Source organism: Neodiprion virginianus, chromosome 2, assembly GCF_021901495.1.
Source record: "Neodiprion virginianus isolate iyNeoVirg1 chromosome 2, iyNeoVirg1.1, whole genome shotgun sequence".
Taxonomy (NCBI): domain Eukaryota; kingdom Metazoa; phylum Arthropoda; class Insecta; order Hymenoptera; family Diprionidae; genus Neodiprion; species Neodiprion virginianus.
The window spans coordinates 32,986,689-33,003,857 of record NC_060878.1 but is presented as its reverse complement, the minus strand read 5'-3'; the positions used below and the strand labels follow the sequence as shown (position 1 = coordinate 33,003,857).

Genomic DNA, 17,169 nt, shown 5'->3' with positions numbered 1-17,169 from the left:
GAGCAATCAATGTGTCGGCGTTGTGAATTTGACATACATACGTACGTGGCAGTCAACTTTCCCCGATTGCATCTCGTCCTATCAATATGTATATGCATGTATATAATCGGCGTGACATTGTACTCGAGAAAAGAGGAAAAAAATAAATCTAGGTATCCGCTGCATATAACTTGTATAGGTGTAACGAAAATGAAAATTGCGTGGGAGACTTTCAACTAGGTCTGACATATAATAACGTCACCGCCATACATACCTACATACCTACCTCATACTTATAGAAAACATCTAGTCTTCTGTGTATCACATCCCGGAAATCGCGTCACTTGATATTATACAGTCGACGGTTTCCGTCTTTCTACCCTGTATACGTAGGTGTGCGTGTGTGTGTGTGTGTACATTTATATATATTTACACATACATCGTATACCTACGCCGAGAGGCCGTGTTTGGTGGATACAAGGTCTGTACACGTGTATACGTACTACCGGGTCCAGTCACCGTGAGCAGAATAATCTTTCCTCGCTATCTTTGCGTATAAGTAGGCATACCTGTATTATAATATTGACTGAACGATGGCAGCGGTCAGATATCCGAATGTAACGTCATCGTTGACTTTTATTCTTCAAGAATACGATACACGTATCGGAGGATCGATACGTCATATCCTTCGCTCGATACCTATTTATATATGTATAGCCTCTTTCTCGTTTTCTATTATGCATGCAATTACGCGCGTTGGTAACGACGTGGAATTTACACCGTCACAAGTACTTTTCATACATCGCGTCATGCGTATACAGGTATTATAAAGATCTCTGTGTAATGTAATGTACAGGTGTATTGTTGCAGGGCTATTTGTTCAATTCGCCGGAAAAATAATGTCCGCAGTTAAGTTTTACCTAAGCTTTTTTTTTATGCGGCGCAACACTTGTTTCAGAATTCCCCTTGACATTTCGAAAAGAAAATACGAAAAAAACTTACAGTTAGGCAACGGTTTTCGTAGAATCCTGTTGTATAAAATTTATACACAAATGAGCGGAAAGATTCTAACTTCCATTTTTCGACCGTTATATGACATAATTCGACACGTTCATTCTCGGCGTTTGTTTGTTTTCGAAATTCTTCTTCTTTCCAGAAAGCAAAAGCTTCTTGCAAAATTCGATTATAAGAGAGGTCAATTCTGTATCAAAGAAAGTTTATCGCCAACATATCCCCAGGAGCTTGTTGTGTATAGAGTGGGTGGTTAATAAGATATAAACATCTTTAATAATTAATTTACGACTCGAGTGTCGCGCTTAACGATTAAAAATAGTTTGAAAGAAGGTCAAATGATACTAAAACCAGTTATCCAGCAACTGCATTATTTCAGTAGATCAATCACGTGCCAATAATTGACGGAAATTCAAATTCTGACTTATCGCTTCAGTATAATAAACACCGGCTTACACAGCATTATACCTACGCGGAAAATAATTCGGTTAAATTATGAACCCCGTAAGGATACTTCATCAAGCACGTGTATGTGTGGATATGTGATAAACCACTCGGCGTGGTTAAAAATATATATATGTAGACATATCATACATTTTGCATCCTCCGCGATAATTGTGTAAAAATGAGCGGGCTCCGGTGGTCTCGAAAGATTAAACGTGGGTTTAAATGTGTATCGATATTGTACATTGTACATGTACCGATAACTTACCGATTTTACAAACTTACATTGTACACCCACTCATCTGTGCACAAACACGCGTGTAGAAATGATTTACACAGTATTGTGGGCATGTATTGTACGGCATGGTATGTAAATTCCACTTTGTACTCCGCGTTGGCTGTATATAAGACGCGTTATATGTACCAACAAATTATCGATGTACTTTGACATCGTGGACAAAGATTAAGCATGTATAATAAACCGTTTATAGTTTCTAGCCGTCACGGTGTATTATTATATGTATATAATATAATATACATGTACATAAAACGCAGGGTGTATACGTTGATCAAAATGAAGATTTTTCAACGGGTTGCGGCGATTACGTAAATGCCAAGACTGCGGGTACAGCAAATATTTTAGTCTAATTATGTAAATGATAAACAACTAAACTTAGTGCGCATAATAGCCAAATATTTCATCAAATATCACGCGTTATTGACAACGATGCCAATGCTCGTCGTAAAATTGCCCAAAACTGGGGATAATAATCCTCTGCGTGGACTGAGAAAAGAAAAACAGGAACGGAAAGTAGAGAAACTAATCTTATATTAACGAGTATCGTAATACGAACCCCGCGTGAGAAGATAAAATTTTGTAACTATGCGTAACTGTATTTGTTTCTTCGTTTAATGCTTAAAAATTTACGGAACTGACCTCTGACACTGTTTGCAACATATTGTACATATAGAAGAAGGAGGACACAAGGACACGCGTAAAATAATCACGACGATCGTAATGCTGCGGGAAAAATTGGCCTAAAGCATTGTGCACACCGTGGAATTTGCCTTTCCGGCTTTCTTTTCGAGACTACAGTGGCATATCCGGTTAGCGATTTAGGGTTTCGGGTTCGGAGGGCTTAGACTGGCCCTCTGGGCCTCTATGGAGCCGTACCTAAGCTCCAAATTCTAAGCCCTAAACTGGACGGCTGGTTACAAAGGAGCGGTAGGAAACAGCTGTGCAGAATCTCAATTGTCGTTAAGACGGTAGGAAGTGCGGGACGAAAAATATTTACCCTTCTGTTCCACCTACGGATCCACCCTCCTTTACTGGGATCAAGAATGCGGAAACGCGATTTGTGTTTATATTTGCCCAGCTCAGCTTCGCTGTGCCCAAAAAAAAAGAAAAAGTCCAAAATGACACGAAGGAGGAAATGGGGAAAGAAATAAAAATGCAGGAAGATAGAAGGCAGACTCGATGGGTCGTAAACACCGCGAATACTCAGTGAAACTGAACCGTCTACGAGGATAGTTAACGAAAATTTATTCACATGAACATTTATTTGTTGGATTGCTGAAATTATTGAGACACGAGACTAAGGCTGAGTTTAAATATCACGGACGTAATCCGTGTTCGAAAAGATTGCGCAACTTTTCGTAAACTCGAGCGATATAAAATTCCGCCCGCCGTTCACTTTTTTTCTTTTTCTTCTTTTTTTCAAACAAGCATTGATAAACAGGAACGAAAATTTAATTTCTATTTCTATAAAAGTTAAAGCTAACCTTATATATGCACATTGCACACATTTGCGAATCAAGAATCTATGTCAATCAAATATTTCAGGGACCATACGTTTAGCGAACACCTTATTAAATGACCGAAAAACGAGTTGCGTGTGCAGAAAAATTGCTCAACTTTACGCGTCCGTAAGTGTTTAAGTTTATCAATGGTTGTTTCTCTAATTTGTAAAGGGTTCGTTAAAATGCGCGACGTACGGAATGACTTTTTTTTTTTTTGTCCATTAATTCAATTTGTTATTTTTCGATTTTTTTATTACTCCCAAGCTGGTGAATTTTAACACCATGCAAGCAGGAAGTGATCGTCATTCCTACTCCGCAAGTTGCGACATATACAGTCTAGAACCGTCATGACGTGGATAACGAATCTATATCTCTGCATAAAGCACGAATTAGCAATAAAATGTTTCATTTCACAGAAGCAAAAAAAATATCCGAAGAACTTGTCACGTATTATAACCTCTTTGGATTCCAGACAGGAAAAGAGCGTATAAAAACCATACATACGAGTGTTACGGAACGTATGTATACCCGGTACTTCTCGGCATGTGCGTTGGATAAAATCGCAATTCACGGTAACCTGTGCAGTATGTTGGTAGGTATAAAAGGAGGGGAAAAAAAGGAAGTGCATGTAATTCTTTTAATTCTTTTCCTCATTGTAAAAAAAAAACCTCGCCGAGTGTGAGCCGTTGTATTTCGGCACTCCATGTTACAAGCCCGTGACCATCGTCCCTATCTGCAATGATTGCACGAAGCTGCGTAATACACCGAAACTGATACCGAGCACATATAACATCATATAAGAGACGGTGATTTACACAATGTAACGAAGGGTGTCATCATCGTAACGATTACGAACTATTTCCCAACGACGCACCAAAGGTCGTTCCAGCAGAGTGCACGAGACCAGGAAAACTGAAACTCACAATCGGCCTCTTTCCGGGGACGATGAGTATGCGTGGCATTGCTCTTGCAGCTACTGTTAAGTACCATTTTTCATTTACCAAGACATTTTTTGAGGCAAATAATTGAAACGATAAAGTTTATCGATGCTACGTTGTAATACTGTGCTTTATAATTGTTTCCTGTAACGACAGTTTTACGCTGGAAGGAGTTGCACGCGTGCCGAATCACGTAGATGGCGTGCTTCGAGGCACGTATGTGACTCCTTCTCTACAACATTATGCGCACTTGGAAATATAACTAATGCCGTTCACGCGGATGACTTTCCGCCTTCTCTCGCCGCTTGTTTACAATTTTCCTATAAGGCGGCTTCGCTGCACAGCTATACATTTTTACTTTGTTCGTAGGTACAGAATAACTTTCAAGATCGGAAAACGCGCTGCACGATCGATTTCCTTGTTAGAGAAATAACGAGGATTCGCTGTCGTCATTTATGGACGATTCGGGGATTCCAAGGGAGCGGTAACTAGGCAAGTCATTTTTATATAATCAGGAAATACAATTCTATCACGCAATGACAGTTCGATGAAACGATTGATTTCTCATACACTCGGACTCTTCGACGGCTGTCGACGATTGTCGCACAGACGTTTCGGTTTTACCGATTTTAAATAATAAAATTCCGCTTCGAGATGCAATCGAAACGACGTACGTGAGGTGCGGAGACACGAGCATACGAACAGAGGGCACCTGATCTTTGGAAATGGTTTCACGATGATGCAGCAGCTGACGTTCCTGTAAGCGGCGACTTTAATCTAGTCAAACATCTGTCGGTCACCGAAAAGAGACCACGACGGAAGAAAAAAAAATCGAGCTTAGACGAGGCATTGTGCGCTCCTTTCTTCTCCATCTTCGAAAATACCAGGCCTCCGAAAAACTTTATGGATCATCGGTATACGTGGAAAAGCCGAACGCGTTTTAGGCTACACCACTCGCGACAGGGTATTTCCGGAATTAGGTGAAAGAAATTTACTACCTGGGTGCAGGCGGTCTATCGGCTTTGTCTATTTTGAAACTGTAGATCGCTCACAATCAGAACGCTACTTCCATTAACGCCTCAAGCAGCTCATTGTCCGCAGCGCAAAAGACAGTCCATGGAAAAGCATTAAAATTTAAGTTATCAATACTTCGCAGTAATCGGCATGGGTAGGCAATCGGCACTGCAGGAAAAAAGGTAGCGACAACGATGGAGGAAATTTTCCTTCAAAGAGAACAAAAGAACGAGAATATACGACGAAGGATCGAAGAAGCAGGAAAGAAACGGAAATGTTGCATAATTGTATCTGACTCACGGACCGCGCGTCTCTCTCACCGCTCGGCTCTTCCTTTCATGCTGGCGCATGTTGACCGTGTAATTTGCAGCGTATAATTCGAGAATGACAGACGTGGGCCCGGGGACGGTGGGTCCCTTTTTGGAAAGGTTGAATTTCGCGGTGCACACTGGTTCGTAGGTACAGGTATACCATACCTCGTATAATGTATGGATATACACATGCCTGTAGGCACGTGCGGCGAGACTCCTCCGTTCGAATCTTGGCCGAGTATTATGGATATATTTCACATATACCTGTACTTCATTCAATGTGCGAGTAATTTGGCTTGCGTAAGATTTGCAAAACTTCGTCGCCGTCGAGTGAATGTGTAGAAATGGAGACACATACGTACCTATGTGTGTATAAAACGTACCTTTGCACGGACGTATGTGTATAGATGTGAACACACAGGCAATGTGGTAGAAAAACATTTGTGTAACGAGCCGGCTTGCACCTGCTGCAATATCTGTAGAAAGATTGCAGAATATCCCGCGGTTTGGTATTTTAATATTTCTCATCATCTTTTTACGGTTCACCGCGTATTTCGATACATCGAAGATCATGATGATTTATGGATAACGATATTTATAATATAATAATAACGTGAACGGATACTGATTCGAGTTAAACGGCATTTGGCCTGGACGTCACGGACGGTGCGGGCGTATCGATCAAGGATCATGACGTAAGAGTATGTAAAGCACATATATCCAAAATCCATACCTGAATAACTGTTATCACGTAGGTGCCGACGGTTTGAATAGATTTTTGTCAACCTTTTTCCCTTCATCTATTCTCAATGACGTTACGCAACCAATTTAATCAGCGACCTTCGGGATCAATCAAATTAGTGCCACACTAGATTTCGACGAATAACTAATAAAGCTGGAGAATAAATAACGTTATATTACCACAGTGACGTCGTCGTATGAACAAGTCACTTCCAGGCCAATTTTAGAACCGAACCAAAACAGCGATGAATTGAAATTCTTATTCAAGTTTACAACATAAGGATTACCGAAATAATATGAGTCTCTTGCAAACAATTTTGTACATGTATGAAATGAGGATTTTTCCTGTCCTTACACCGCAGTTTTGTATCTATACAGCGAGTACACTATGCATACTTATATAATATAAAATTTATATTCTTTGAATTCTGTAGAACTCATAATATATATTCTAGCATATCGTAACGAAATACCGTCGTTAATTACGTCTGTAGCGACACGATACCTGCGTGAAATTTGTTTAAGACTTCATACACCTGTAGATATTCATTTATTTCTTAATTTATGACTGCACAGTCCAGACATTCGAGGCTTTGTATAATGAATAATGATGGTTAATGACGACCCGTCTGGGTATTGTTGCTCGATAAACATAGGTATGCTACTCGAAAACAAGAGGAGGCGACGAAGAAGTGAATTCGTTAATTGTGTGGAAATATTGTCCACCGCTTCTCTCTCTCGCTCTCTCTCTCTTTCTTTCTCTCGCTCTCTCTCTCTTTCTCTCTCTCTCTCTCTCTCTCTCTCTCTCTTTATCTCGTTTTTCTTACGGACGTCCAGCTGCACTCTGTGCAACCACCGGCTCGCGCGCATTGCAGCTGCAGTGCGAACATTCTTTTATCACACCTATAGTTAAGACTGGATTATACACCTGTCCTTTTTATTTGTGTCCACGTTCATTCGTTCGTATCTTCTTAATTCTAACCGTTTTTACTTTTCATTATTTCGATAAAACAGCCGTCTTCTCCGGATTAAACCGAATAAAATAATTTTGAAAAACTGATTTACATAGTTACCTGTAAAACTTTATCAAAAACTCGGAAACGCCTTGAATCCGATTTTGGTGAAATTTAATTTTTCGCAATTTTGTAAGACAATATCTAAATATCGTTACGGAATAAAAAAAATAAATAAATAAATAAAAAAAAGAGAGCAAACGAAATTGCATCACAAAGGATACTCCAAAAGGGTTAAATGGGTTACGTGTGAATACAGTGGTATGTAAACGGTGCCACCCTGTATGCATATAGACATTGATTTGTGGCGTTACTTAAACTTTTTTTGGTGAGCCCCGCCGGTGTCCCCGAAGTTGGTGAATCGAAGGTTGCGAGTAACTGGGTCGCGGACACCGCGAATTATCCCAATCCTTCCCGTTGGTGCGCGGGGCGCTCCGCCGTTGCAATTGCGCGACGACGACGGTCTCTTAGCAAATCTTGCCTTTTTTACGGTACATCGATGTAAACGTGGGGTTAATGTGTGTTGTTAAGTCACGTGCACGCACACATGCGCAGACAAAATCCCCCCCCCCCCTGCCCGTGCCGCGACGGGCGGTGCGCCTCCCTCCCGACCTGCCGCAATCCCCAGCCAAGGATCCATGAAAATATTTCCCATTATGGCCATAAGATGGCGCTACCAGGCATCATCATCTGTGGTAAGAATCGGCCATAGAACATGCTGATTTACCGTTGGGGGCTTAATTTCGCACACCAACAACTTCCGTTCGATGTTGTTTCTGTATTGTTGTATAATTTTGAACATTCTTTAATATTGATATTCGAAGTAATATAATCTGATGACGACCGTATAAAACTTGAATGACTAATCTGCTTTTATGATGGCCGGAAACGTCTCGTTTATCGCATTGTTGATTCGTTATTTTTTTCACCTAGTTGGCAAGTTCGTTTGAGCATGAATGTTAAACGTATGGAATTGCAAACTACTACAGCGTAGTGTATCCCCTTTCTGTAAACGGCAGCATTATATTATCATCGTTGTCGTCGGAATTACGGGGCTTAACCGAGAAACGCTAAATGTCGTCGAACGACGAAGGATCAATTAGTGAAACGGAAACGAGAGGGTACCGGGTGACACATAATAAAACGGATCCGGGCGCGTGCAGGCACGGAAATTTTATAAATTATTACCAATTTCACCCGGCCGAGGAACGGCTGCGGCAACTTCCGCGAGGCGTATGGCACGCGGACCCAACCGACCGGAAGTACGTCGGGTTGGATGTCGGCTGCAACGCGGGGGTGAGTATTAATCATTATATGCTGTATGGGCTGTATGTACAAATCTTTGACGGCAGCTGCTGTCGCACGCCATCGTGTTAATCAGTTTCACGCGGTGAGATACGAAACTCAATTCTTGTTACTTCCTACTGCCATCTGTCGAGGGAATAAAGCGAGGAAAAAAGCGTAATTCAAAACTGTCTTACCGACTGGAACTGACCGGATTAGATTCGTTACTTCGTTTCTAACGTTGTGTTTCTTTCATTTTCAGAATCTGACGCTAGCGCTGTACGATTTTCTTCGGGCGAACATCGACGACTCATCGTCCGACAATGCTGACTTGTCGTTGCTTGGCGTGGACCTGGACCCAGTCCTAATACAAAGAGCGAAGGAGGGTAACGACCCGAACACGGGGCGCGATGTCACGTATAAATGCATGGATTTTATGGCTGCGGAAAGCAGCGGGGTGATCGATGAATTCTTGACGTCAAAGGGGAGGGATCTTTTCGATGTAGCGTTTTGCTTCTCTATTACAATGTGGATACATTTGAATCACGGCGATTCGGGCCTCGTGCAATTTCTCCGGTCGGTATGCGAGAAGACCAGAATTATCCTGGTCGAACCACAGCCTTGGAAATGCTACAGGAATGCTTCTAGACGATTGAAACGCGCCAACGTTGCGGATTTCCCAATGCTCCAAAGTTTGCGATACACTGGCGAGATGGATACTCACGTGGAAAATATTCTCACCGAACATTGCGGTTTCGATAAATTAACCGAATCCGGAAATAATGATTGGGGCAGAAAATTGTTGATCTTTAAGAGGAAACAAACGAAGTGTGATAATTTAATTGACTTAAATGAATAAAAACCGTTTTTCACCTTCTGCAAACATTCGATGTTTTCGAATTCTAACTGTCATCGGTTATCAGTTTGATTTTTAAATTATGTATAAAATTGAACTTCGATTCAGCAGTCTAGTTTTATTGAAGCACGAAGCACGTCATAAGATATATATATACATATATCACTTGAATTCAAATGCTGGTATGAATGCAGCATACATAAGTATACATAAATAAAAAACGTAAAATGGAAGTTTGGCGGGACGGCAACGCCGCGCGAGCATGTCATGTATGTATGACGACGTATACCTATGCATGCCGAGATGTCGAATAACCAATGGCGTCGTCGGGATTTTAACAACAATATAAGATGAATTCCGCAAGCAAGGTAAGTTTGATATATCGCGGTTTAGGAACGTTAACCATAAATTTCCCGCCAAGTACCATTACCGTTGGATATTGGGTGCCATTCCCACCCCCATTTTCCACCCCAAGTCACGTGTTCTTTGGTACTTCCCCCCTGATATACCAAGAATCTAGCCATAAGCCATGGAGCTCGAGAGCGGACAGAAGGTTAGGTTATATTGTGCTGTGTTTATATTACCAATAATTGGCAAGAAAATCATAAAAATTTATCGATAGAACGTATACATCGCATCTTCGGTTACAGACGGATATGTCGATTATCACGAAAATGTCACGATCGTTTCAATTCCTCTTTGAATTTCATTATTTTGATGCGTCAAACGACTTGGCCGGCTACACGGCGTCCCTTCAAATGTCTAACCCAAACTTGTAACTTTCAGGTCGGTGAAATATTCACGGCCGCTGGAGCAGCGTTCAACAAATTGGGAGAACTTACCATGCAATTACACCCAACTACGGATTCACCCGCCGGGTAAGGTTACAATTTATTTTATTTAATTTTTATCGATTAACCATTCTCGCGCCAAATTTCAGTGGTGTATCAAAAAAAGCGCCATGTTGACATCTATCAGGCATTGCTATTTTTCGTAGCGGAAAAATAACCACTCCAAGATTTCATATTTTTGACAGAAAAATTTATGTAACTAACATTTTTCGGACCAACGTTATGTGTACGAGACCTAAATATATCCAAAGTGCATAGAATATTTGATAAAATCATCCCTATGATTCTCTTGTAATCCTGCATATGAATAATTTTACCCTCAGGAAAAAATGACCCTGAGTATAGTCGAGGTATATACGATTTTGCATTAAGTCTGCATAAACGGTGATTATTCTGACGTTCACTTGCCATTTGCTTTGATACATTCTTGGAAACAATTGAAGAAAGAACTTATATGACTAGACGTTTTGAAGTGGATATTTCGAGCTTCGACTAATACTATTATAACAATTAAATTTAGTGTGTAATTTATACTAAAACTAAAATTCTGATCTTTTACCTTTAGTAAATGGACTGACGAAGAAATTGAAATGCTTCGTCATTCTGTAAAAACGTTCAGCGAAGATCTGAACAAAATCAGTGAACACATCAAGGGAAGAACAGTGTAAGTTGACTCGAAAGAAAAAAATTCATGATTTTAATCGTTCAGCGACTAGCTCTCGATTCCTGCGTCAGTCCTATGTTTGTTTTCACTAAAATAAATGGGTTTTCAGATCTCAGATAAGAACGACGCTTAAGAAAAAAGCTTTCGAAGAAGCCGGGGTACCGATAAGGCAACAGCAAGTTATTTCTCAACAAAATGTCCAGCAAAGTGGTGGCGGCGGAGGCGGTGGGGGAGGCGGAACAGGTCAGCAGCAGGCTCAGACCCAGAAACAACAAGCGGCTGGTAATCAAGGCATGATGGGTAAATCCGCAGAAGTTACCCTCAACATGTTAAACGCCCCAGAATCTGAAGTAGACGTCGAAGGTTTACCGGAGGAATGTCAAGTTAAGTTAGAGTTTGAAGGAGCGACAGAGGAGGTTGCCTCCTAGATTTGGTTGGTTGTAAAATATTTTGAAGGGTGGGTGAGCTTATTACTGGGTAAATATTGTTGTTTATTCAAAAATAAGTAGGAGAAAATTGTGTATATTTATGAGAAGCATTTGATTGCTCTGCGTTGATGCAAAGAATATTAATAACGTAAATAGGTATAGGTAATTAGAAATACGATTGATCATTCTCAATATTACAGGAAAAATGTGTATTTATTAAGATTTTCAAAGGTATTAATTATAACCTGTACTTTGGATGTTTGAAAGAAATTATTTTTCAATAAAAATTTATGTATGTTTCCGTAATTTATCTTTTGTAACTATGATTATCAACTTTTTATGTCTCTAAGGCATTGCAGAGTTGAAAACTCCATTTAATTTGCAAAGTTATGAAATATTCACGTAGTGGTATCATTGTGAACTGCGAGTACACAGTGCGTTATAAATTGGTGCAATTCACTGAAAAAAATGTCACTATTGACTTCCGTAATTTTATTTTACAAAAATGTCTATTTAATATTTGTTCACGAATAGAAATAGGCAGCTATGTCGGTTAAACTGATTTAGAATGAAGAATACATTTTCAGTCAACGACGTGGTGTGTGCATGTCAACGAGCACATTGATCACGAGAATCGATTCTAGGGTATTTCACGTCGCAGACTTGCGCACCATGGGTGATATTGTCACTGTCCAAAGAGCGACTGTACGCATGGATGAAATTATCCAGTGGAATTATCAAAGCGTCAGCTGTGTGGTGGGATAAAGGCGTCTGCAAGATTGCGAGTGACAGGTTGGCAAAGTGACACATTGCCCTCCCATTGCGAAACGACGAAAGTGATGGTTTAAAATTATCGATCAAACAAAGGTGATTGATTAACGAAAGTATCGCGTCTAAATGCCTATCGTTTAAATGATAGAAGATCGTTGAAATTTTCAATTCAAGATGATATCTTCCGGAAACGTCAAACATTATCTTCGCGTGTAGTCGTATTGTCATATACATTGCTATCAAAAAAAGGAGGAGAAAAAAATAAAATCGTCGGCGTTAAATTTCAACAATACAGCAACAAGTGTGACCGTGCCAATCTTTCTCCGCACCCGCAGTTTTCGCAAATGGAATAAAATAAAACAGGAAAACGAATATAAAATATTGTGATTGAAATTCATTTAAAATAGATTAATATATTGTTCGAACAAAGGTATGGAGGGAGGAATCATGGAGAGTCCTCAGAGGACGATAGAATCAACGGATTCCGACGAAGCTGCTCTACAAGGATGCTGTGGCCCAAAGAAACCACTCTACAGATTTCTGGGACTGGCATTAATGTGCCTTCTCGGTTTTGGTAAGGCAAATTTGTTTTGTACACACAAAGTAAGATCAACTATATAAGAATACAAATGTTTACGAGTAGTTCTGCTCATACCAGTAAAAAGTAATGGTAGTATGGACTATACGGAGCAGCAAGAGGTAGAAAAAAAATATTCAACCTCAGATAAGGCATGTGTGTACAAGGCATGTACACATGTATAAGTGATGAAACTGTTACCCCGTTATCACTATCATAGTGATAACGTGGTAAATGAACGATTTAGTCTTTTTTTACAAAACTGTTATTACTTAAGTATATGTTATTATAATTTAACATCACATCATTTCAGGGTCATATTTCTGCTATGACAACCCTGGAGCACTGCAAGACAACTTCAAAAGTGACCTAGATCTGACAACTAGCAAATTTGTACTACTCTACTCCATATATTCATGGCCAAATGTGATCTTCTGTTTTATCGGGGGATTCTTACTCGACAGCGTCTTCGGCATAAGACTTGGCACGGTTATATACATGGGACTAACTCTCATTGGTCAATTTATTTTTGCTTTTGGCGCATACACTGATGCATTCTGGGTAATGATGCTCGGAAGATTTGTTTTTGGGTAAGATATGTTAAAAAAAAATTTTCCACCTCTCCTGTTATGTTGAGCTGTATCATAATGTGGAAAAGCTAGAACTAGAGAAAATGTACCTGATCGAAGAATCAGAGCATATAAAGATAATTGTTTTTATGCTGCAGTTTTATCACATTAAGTAAATAGATATCTGTTGTATAATCACTAGGAAAAATCTTTATAGACTTGTTTTCAAGCTGAACTATTTAGAACATGATTAATGTTTAGCAGCTAGATTTTACATAGGGTATAATTCTTTCAATTTTTGAAATTTTTTTTGAAATCATCAAATTGATCATAAATATAAAAACGAAGCATCAGTTTTGGATAATGCAATTCAAATATTTGGAAGTTTTGAGTAATTATTATACAAAATACAAATAACAGAAATATTAACTCTGATTACAGAATTGGAGCAGAATCTCTAGCAGTTGCACAGAACAGTTATGCGGTATTGTGGTTCAAAGGAAAGGAGTTGAACATGGTATTTGGGCTACAGCTCAGCTTTGCCAGAGCTGGATCTACCGTCAACTTCCTGGTAATGGAGCCCATATATAGCTGGGTGGCGGAATTTTATTCAGGATACAAGTGCATAGGTATTGTTCTATTCCTTGCATCAATCACTTGTGTCGGATCAATGATTTGTGCCGTACTACTGGCATTCATGGACAAACGTGCGGAGAGATTGTTGAGACGCGGTGAAGGTGTCACACCCGAAGTGGTTCGACTAACAGACTGTAAAGACTTCAAAGGGGTATTTTGGCTGGTAGCCGTAGTCTGCATAGCTTATTATGTTGCTATATATCCATTCATCGCCCTAGGAAAGTGAGTTTATCTCCAAAGAACAAATTTATATGAGGATGAAGTTAGTAACATTACCATGACGTGATGCATGTTTAGGAAAAATCGCTAATTCGCATATTTATGACTTCGAAATTTATTAAACCATTATAAACAAAATATACACCAATTCTAAAGAGTCAACTCCTTGAAAGTCATCCTAAACTTGCCCAATAACAATTTTCTCTCCCGATGTATCGTTACGTTAATGTTAACTTCAGCCTCATAAATTTAGTTTATGATGATATAACTGTTCAATCACCATTTGCAAACGGGTCACTAAAGGTTCACAGTGTTGACAATTTCAATTTTTTTCAGGGTTTTCTTTATAAGAAAGTACGACTATTCGCCAGCTGCCGCCAACAATGTCAATTCTCTAGTCTACTCAATTTCGGCATTTGCTTCACCGTTACTGGGCTACCTAGTCGATAGATTGGGAAAGAATGTTTCTTGGGTTTTTATAAGCATTTTAGGTACCATTGTAGCTCATGGATTGCTCACCTTCACATTCGTAAATCCCTACATCTGCATGATTACATTGGGTCTGTCATACTCCATGTTGGCGAGTGCTCTCTGGCCTTTAATCGCTCTTGTTATCCCTGAGTACCAATTAGGAACAGCATATGGAATGTAAGTTGACTTAAAATAAGAGAAATATCATATATCAAAAGGGTTATTCACCCTGCCAGCAAACTTGTTACAGCTGTTATTATGACTAGACTGGTTATCATATCTATGCAATAGATACAAGTTCGTGTGTACCAAACAAGCGGTATTTGTTATATGCACACTTGCACGTGCCTTTACCAATCCAAGTTATGCATATACTTGAAGATTATACGTTGTAATCTCACTTGTTGCTGACGCATTCGTTGTAACGAACTTTATGATTATTCGAACGTAATGTAGCGGAAAAACAGACAAAGGATATCTTGACGCTGTTAGTTATCGATAATCCATTAATCCTCAATTGCACGATAGTAATGCAGTTATTAGAATAGTAAATTTAACTATCATAGTTAACAAAGTAGAGTTTTATCAAAATTCTTAGGCATTTGTCCCGATTCTAGAACACAAGTAATTAAATCTTATTAAAACTCAATTCCTGCATTTGCCTAAAAAATCTACTTTGCTATCAGTTGTGAAGTAGGATTTAAAGCATCCACTGATACGTTTTTCTTTTTTCGTTATTGCTAGTGCTATAGGATTTGAAAAATGATGTGCTGATGTAACGCTTTTAGTCAATGTTCTTTTACTTAGCATAGAGCTATCAAATCTACACTATTTATTGGTGCGAATAACTTGATTTCTCTATATTGTTCACAGCGCTCAGTCTGTGCAGAATTTGGGATTAGCAGTGGTATCAATATTAACTGGCATGATAGTGGATTCTGGTGGATACTTTATGTTGGAAATGTTTTTCTTGGCATGGTTATGCGGTAAGTTGAATTGAGTATATACACTGGGGGAGAGTAAGGAGAGTGCTCCAGAAAATAGTAAAACGTAAACTCGTGTACATTTCGATTATTCGTTACGTTTCAGTTTCCCTTCTTGCCACTATCGGAATTTGGCTGTCTGACATTACAACGACAGGCGGTTACTTAAACATGACTCCAGGTCAACGTGAGATTCACGATGGTGGATGCAAACAGGTAGAAGCTACGGAAAGAGCAAAATTACTGAATTCAAGCTCAACGTCAGATTTATCGACGGACGATTTACTACTGCCACACTCGGACATTCATATACGGAATCGATATTTATCACGAATAGGAGCAAACGTAAGAAGAATTAAAATATTATTGAACAGCAAATAAGTTTACAGTAGCGGAGATCATCAACTCGTGATAAGAGTTGTTTTTTATTTTCTTGCTTTCAATTATTTTCAGTTGCCAGCAGCTTCCATAGGCCCCGCGTACAGACCATTACGATGATAACATTAGTCTTGTGTTTGACGTAAAATTTAGCTAAAAAAAATCTGTGTATAAAGAGAAACTTGAGCTGAAAATTTATATAAGATTGGATCTACACTTGGCTCACTATGTCTTCCCAAATGATTATTCGGAATATAGTTTACTGTGATACACTGAAAGAGTACCAAATGCAGGTTGAAGAATGTAGATTGCACCCGATTCAGTGTGACTGATGTACACATACCTACATGAAAATTACCGCTTTACTGAATGTGTTGGTCTTTCCACAAAATATTGACTGCTAATTTGACGACAAAATGAAAAATATTCTACCTTAGTGTCGTGATTATTTTTTCTATGCAAATGAAACTGAAGAAAACCAAGAAAAAAAAAAATCGAAATGAACCAAACGCAAATTATCTTCTTTGCGTCTAATTAAGTAAGCTATTGTAAAGTAAAAAATCAGTTTTTAATTTATATTATATAATGCAAAGTGTAATTGTAAAATGAATGACTTCATCATGATGTACCAAGTTTAGCTTAAATTAACTAGTATGAAAATATACACTTACATTATATTATATCCTTCATGCCAATTTACTCTGTACATAAGCAAACTGCTTCGATGTATCGTCCTACTGTCCATTAGTAATCCCAAGCAATATCAGGGTTCGTGCGCACAGGGAAAACCTGCAAAATCGGGAGAACTCAGGGAATTTGTTATAACAAGGAAAAGTCAGGGAATTTCGAAAATAAGACTGAAATTTTGAGTCTGTCGGAGAAATAAATTTGCACTTATACAAAGAACTATCGATCTTAAAAAAAAAATACAATTAAAATTTTGTTTCGTCGCGCTACTACATACATTCTGTGTATGTTATTTAATACCAAATCTTCTTTTATGTTCTTACTGAAAATCGCAGACTGTTGTTTGTAAATTAATACTCAGATAGTAAGATAGCTACTAGGTAATATTGAAGGTATTAGTATTGATGTGCAAAGAAATTATTGTCATCAATCAGCAGCATTTTTTTTGAAATGTTATTGGAAAAATCCTATTTTCAAGCTGAATTCCCTAGAAAAGTGGGGGAATTTCAGATTTCAAAAAGCGTACGAACCCTGAGTATACATT

The 17,169-nt window shown here is 38.9% G+C and overlaps 3 protein-coding genes across 7 annotated transcripts; all 3 read left to right on the top strand.

Moving 5' to 3' along the window:
• Window positions 1-7,973: 7,973 nt before the first annotated feature.
• On the top strand, window positions 7,974-9,420 carry LOC124298238 (probable RNA methyltransferase CG11342). Its single transcript, XM_046749982.1, has 2 exons — window positions 7,974-8,547; window positions 8,798-9,420. Exons 1-2 carry the CDS (start codon window positions 8,326-8,328, stop codon window positions 9,392-9,394), a joined length of 819 nt encoding a protein of 272 aa, XP_046605938.1. The 5' UTR covers window positions 7,974-8,325; the 3' UTR covers window positions 9,395-9,420.
• A 180-nt stretch (window positions 9,421-9,600) lies between these two features.
• On the top strand, window positions 9,601-11,640 carry LOC124298240 (chromatin complexes subunit BAP18). 4 transcript variants are annotated; one of them, XM_046749984.1, is made up of 4 exons: window positions 9,614-9,759; window positions 10,178-10,269; window positions 10,808-10,906; window positions 11,016-11,640. In XM_046749984.1, exons 1-4 carry the CDS (start codon window positions 9,742-9,744, stop codon window positions 11,332-11,334), a joined length of 528 nt encoding a protein of 175 aa, XP_046605940.1. In that variant the 5' UTR covers window positions 9,614-9,741; the 3' UTR covers window positions 11,335-11,640. The 4 variants fall into 4 exon arrangements, with proteins under 4 accessions (XP_046605942.1, XP_046605940.1, XP_046605941.1 ...); XM_046749983.1 differs by lacking the exon at window positions 9,614-9,759 and adding an exon at window positions 9,775-9,944; XM_046749986.1 differs by lacking the exon at window positions 10,808-10,906 and having other exon boundaries at window positions 9,601-9,759.
• Window positions 11,641-12,038: 398 nt separating this feature from the next.
• Window positions 12,039-16,620, top strand: LOC124298234 (major facilitator superfamily domain-containing protein 1-like). 2 transcript variants are annotated; one of them, XM_046749975.1, is made up of 8 exons: window positions 12,039-12,126; window positions 12,536-12,679; window positions 12,996-13,272; window positions 13,693-14,109; window positions 14,443-14,754; window positions 15,451-15,563; window positions 15,667-15,905; window positions 16,014-16,620. In XM_046749975.1, the coding sequence occupies exons 2-8, from the start codon at window positions 12,538-12,540 to the stop codon at window positions 16,056-16,058; spliced, it is 1,545 nt and encodes a 514-aa protein (XP_046605931.1). In that variant the 5' UTR covers window positions 12,039-12,126; window positions 12,536-12,537; the 3' UTR covers window positions 16,059-16,620. The 2 variants fall into 2 exon arrangements, with proteins under 2 accessions (XP_046605931.1, XP_046605930.1); XM_046749974.1 differs by having other exon boundaries at window positions 12,042-12,201.
• Window positions 16,621-17,169: the final 549 nt, after the last annotated feature.

Coding starts and splice junctions, on each gene's coding strand:
- LOC124298238 (XM_046749982.1), top strand. CDS start 8,326: ATGTCGTCGAACGACGAAGGATCAATTAGTGAAACGGAAACGAGAGGG. Junction 8,548..8,797: donor ATGTCGGCTGCAACGCGGGG/GTGAGTATTAAT, acceptor TTTCATTTTCAG/AATCTGACGCTAGCGCTGTA.
- LOC124298240 (XM_046749983.1), top strand. CDS start 9,921: ATGGAGCTCGAGAGCGGACAGAAG. Junction 9,945..10,177: donor AGCTCGAGAGCGGACAGAAG/GTTAGGTTATAT, acceptor TGTAACTTTCAG/GTCGGTGAAATATTCACGGC. Junction 10,270..10,807: donor ACTACGGATTCACCCGCCGG/GTAAGGTTACAA, acceptor TTTTACCTTTAG/TAAATGGACTGACGAAGAAA.
- LOC124298234 (XM_046749975.1), top strand. CDS start 12,538: ATGGAGGGAGGAATCATGGAGAGTCCTCAGAGGACGATAGAATCAACG. Junction 14,110..14,442: donor CCATTCATCGCCCTAGGAAA/GTGAGTTTATCT, acceptor AATTTTTTTCAG/GGTTTTCTTTATAAGAAAGT. Junction 15,564..15,666: donor TTTCTTGGCATGGTTATGCG/GTAAGTTGAATT, acceptor GTTACGTTTCAG/TTTCCCTTCTTGCCACTATC.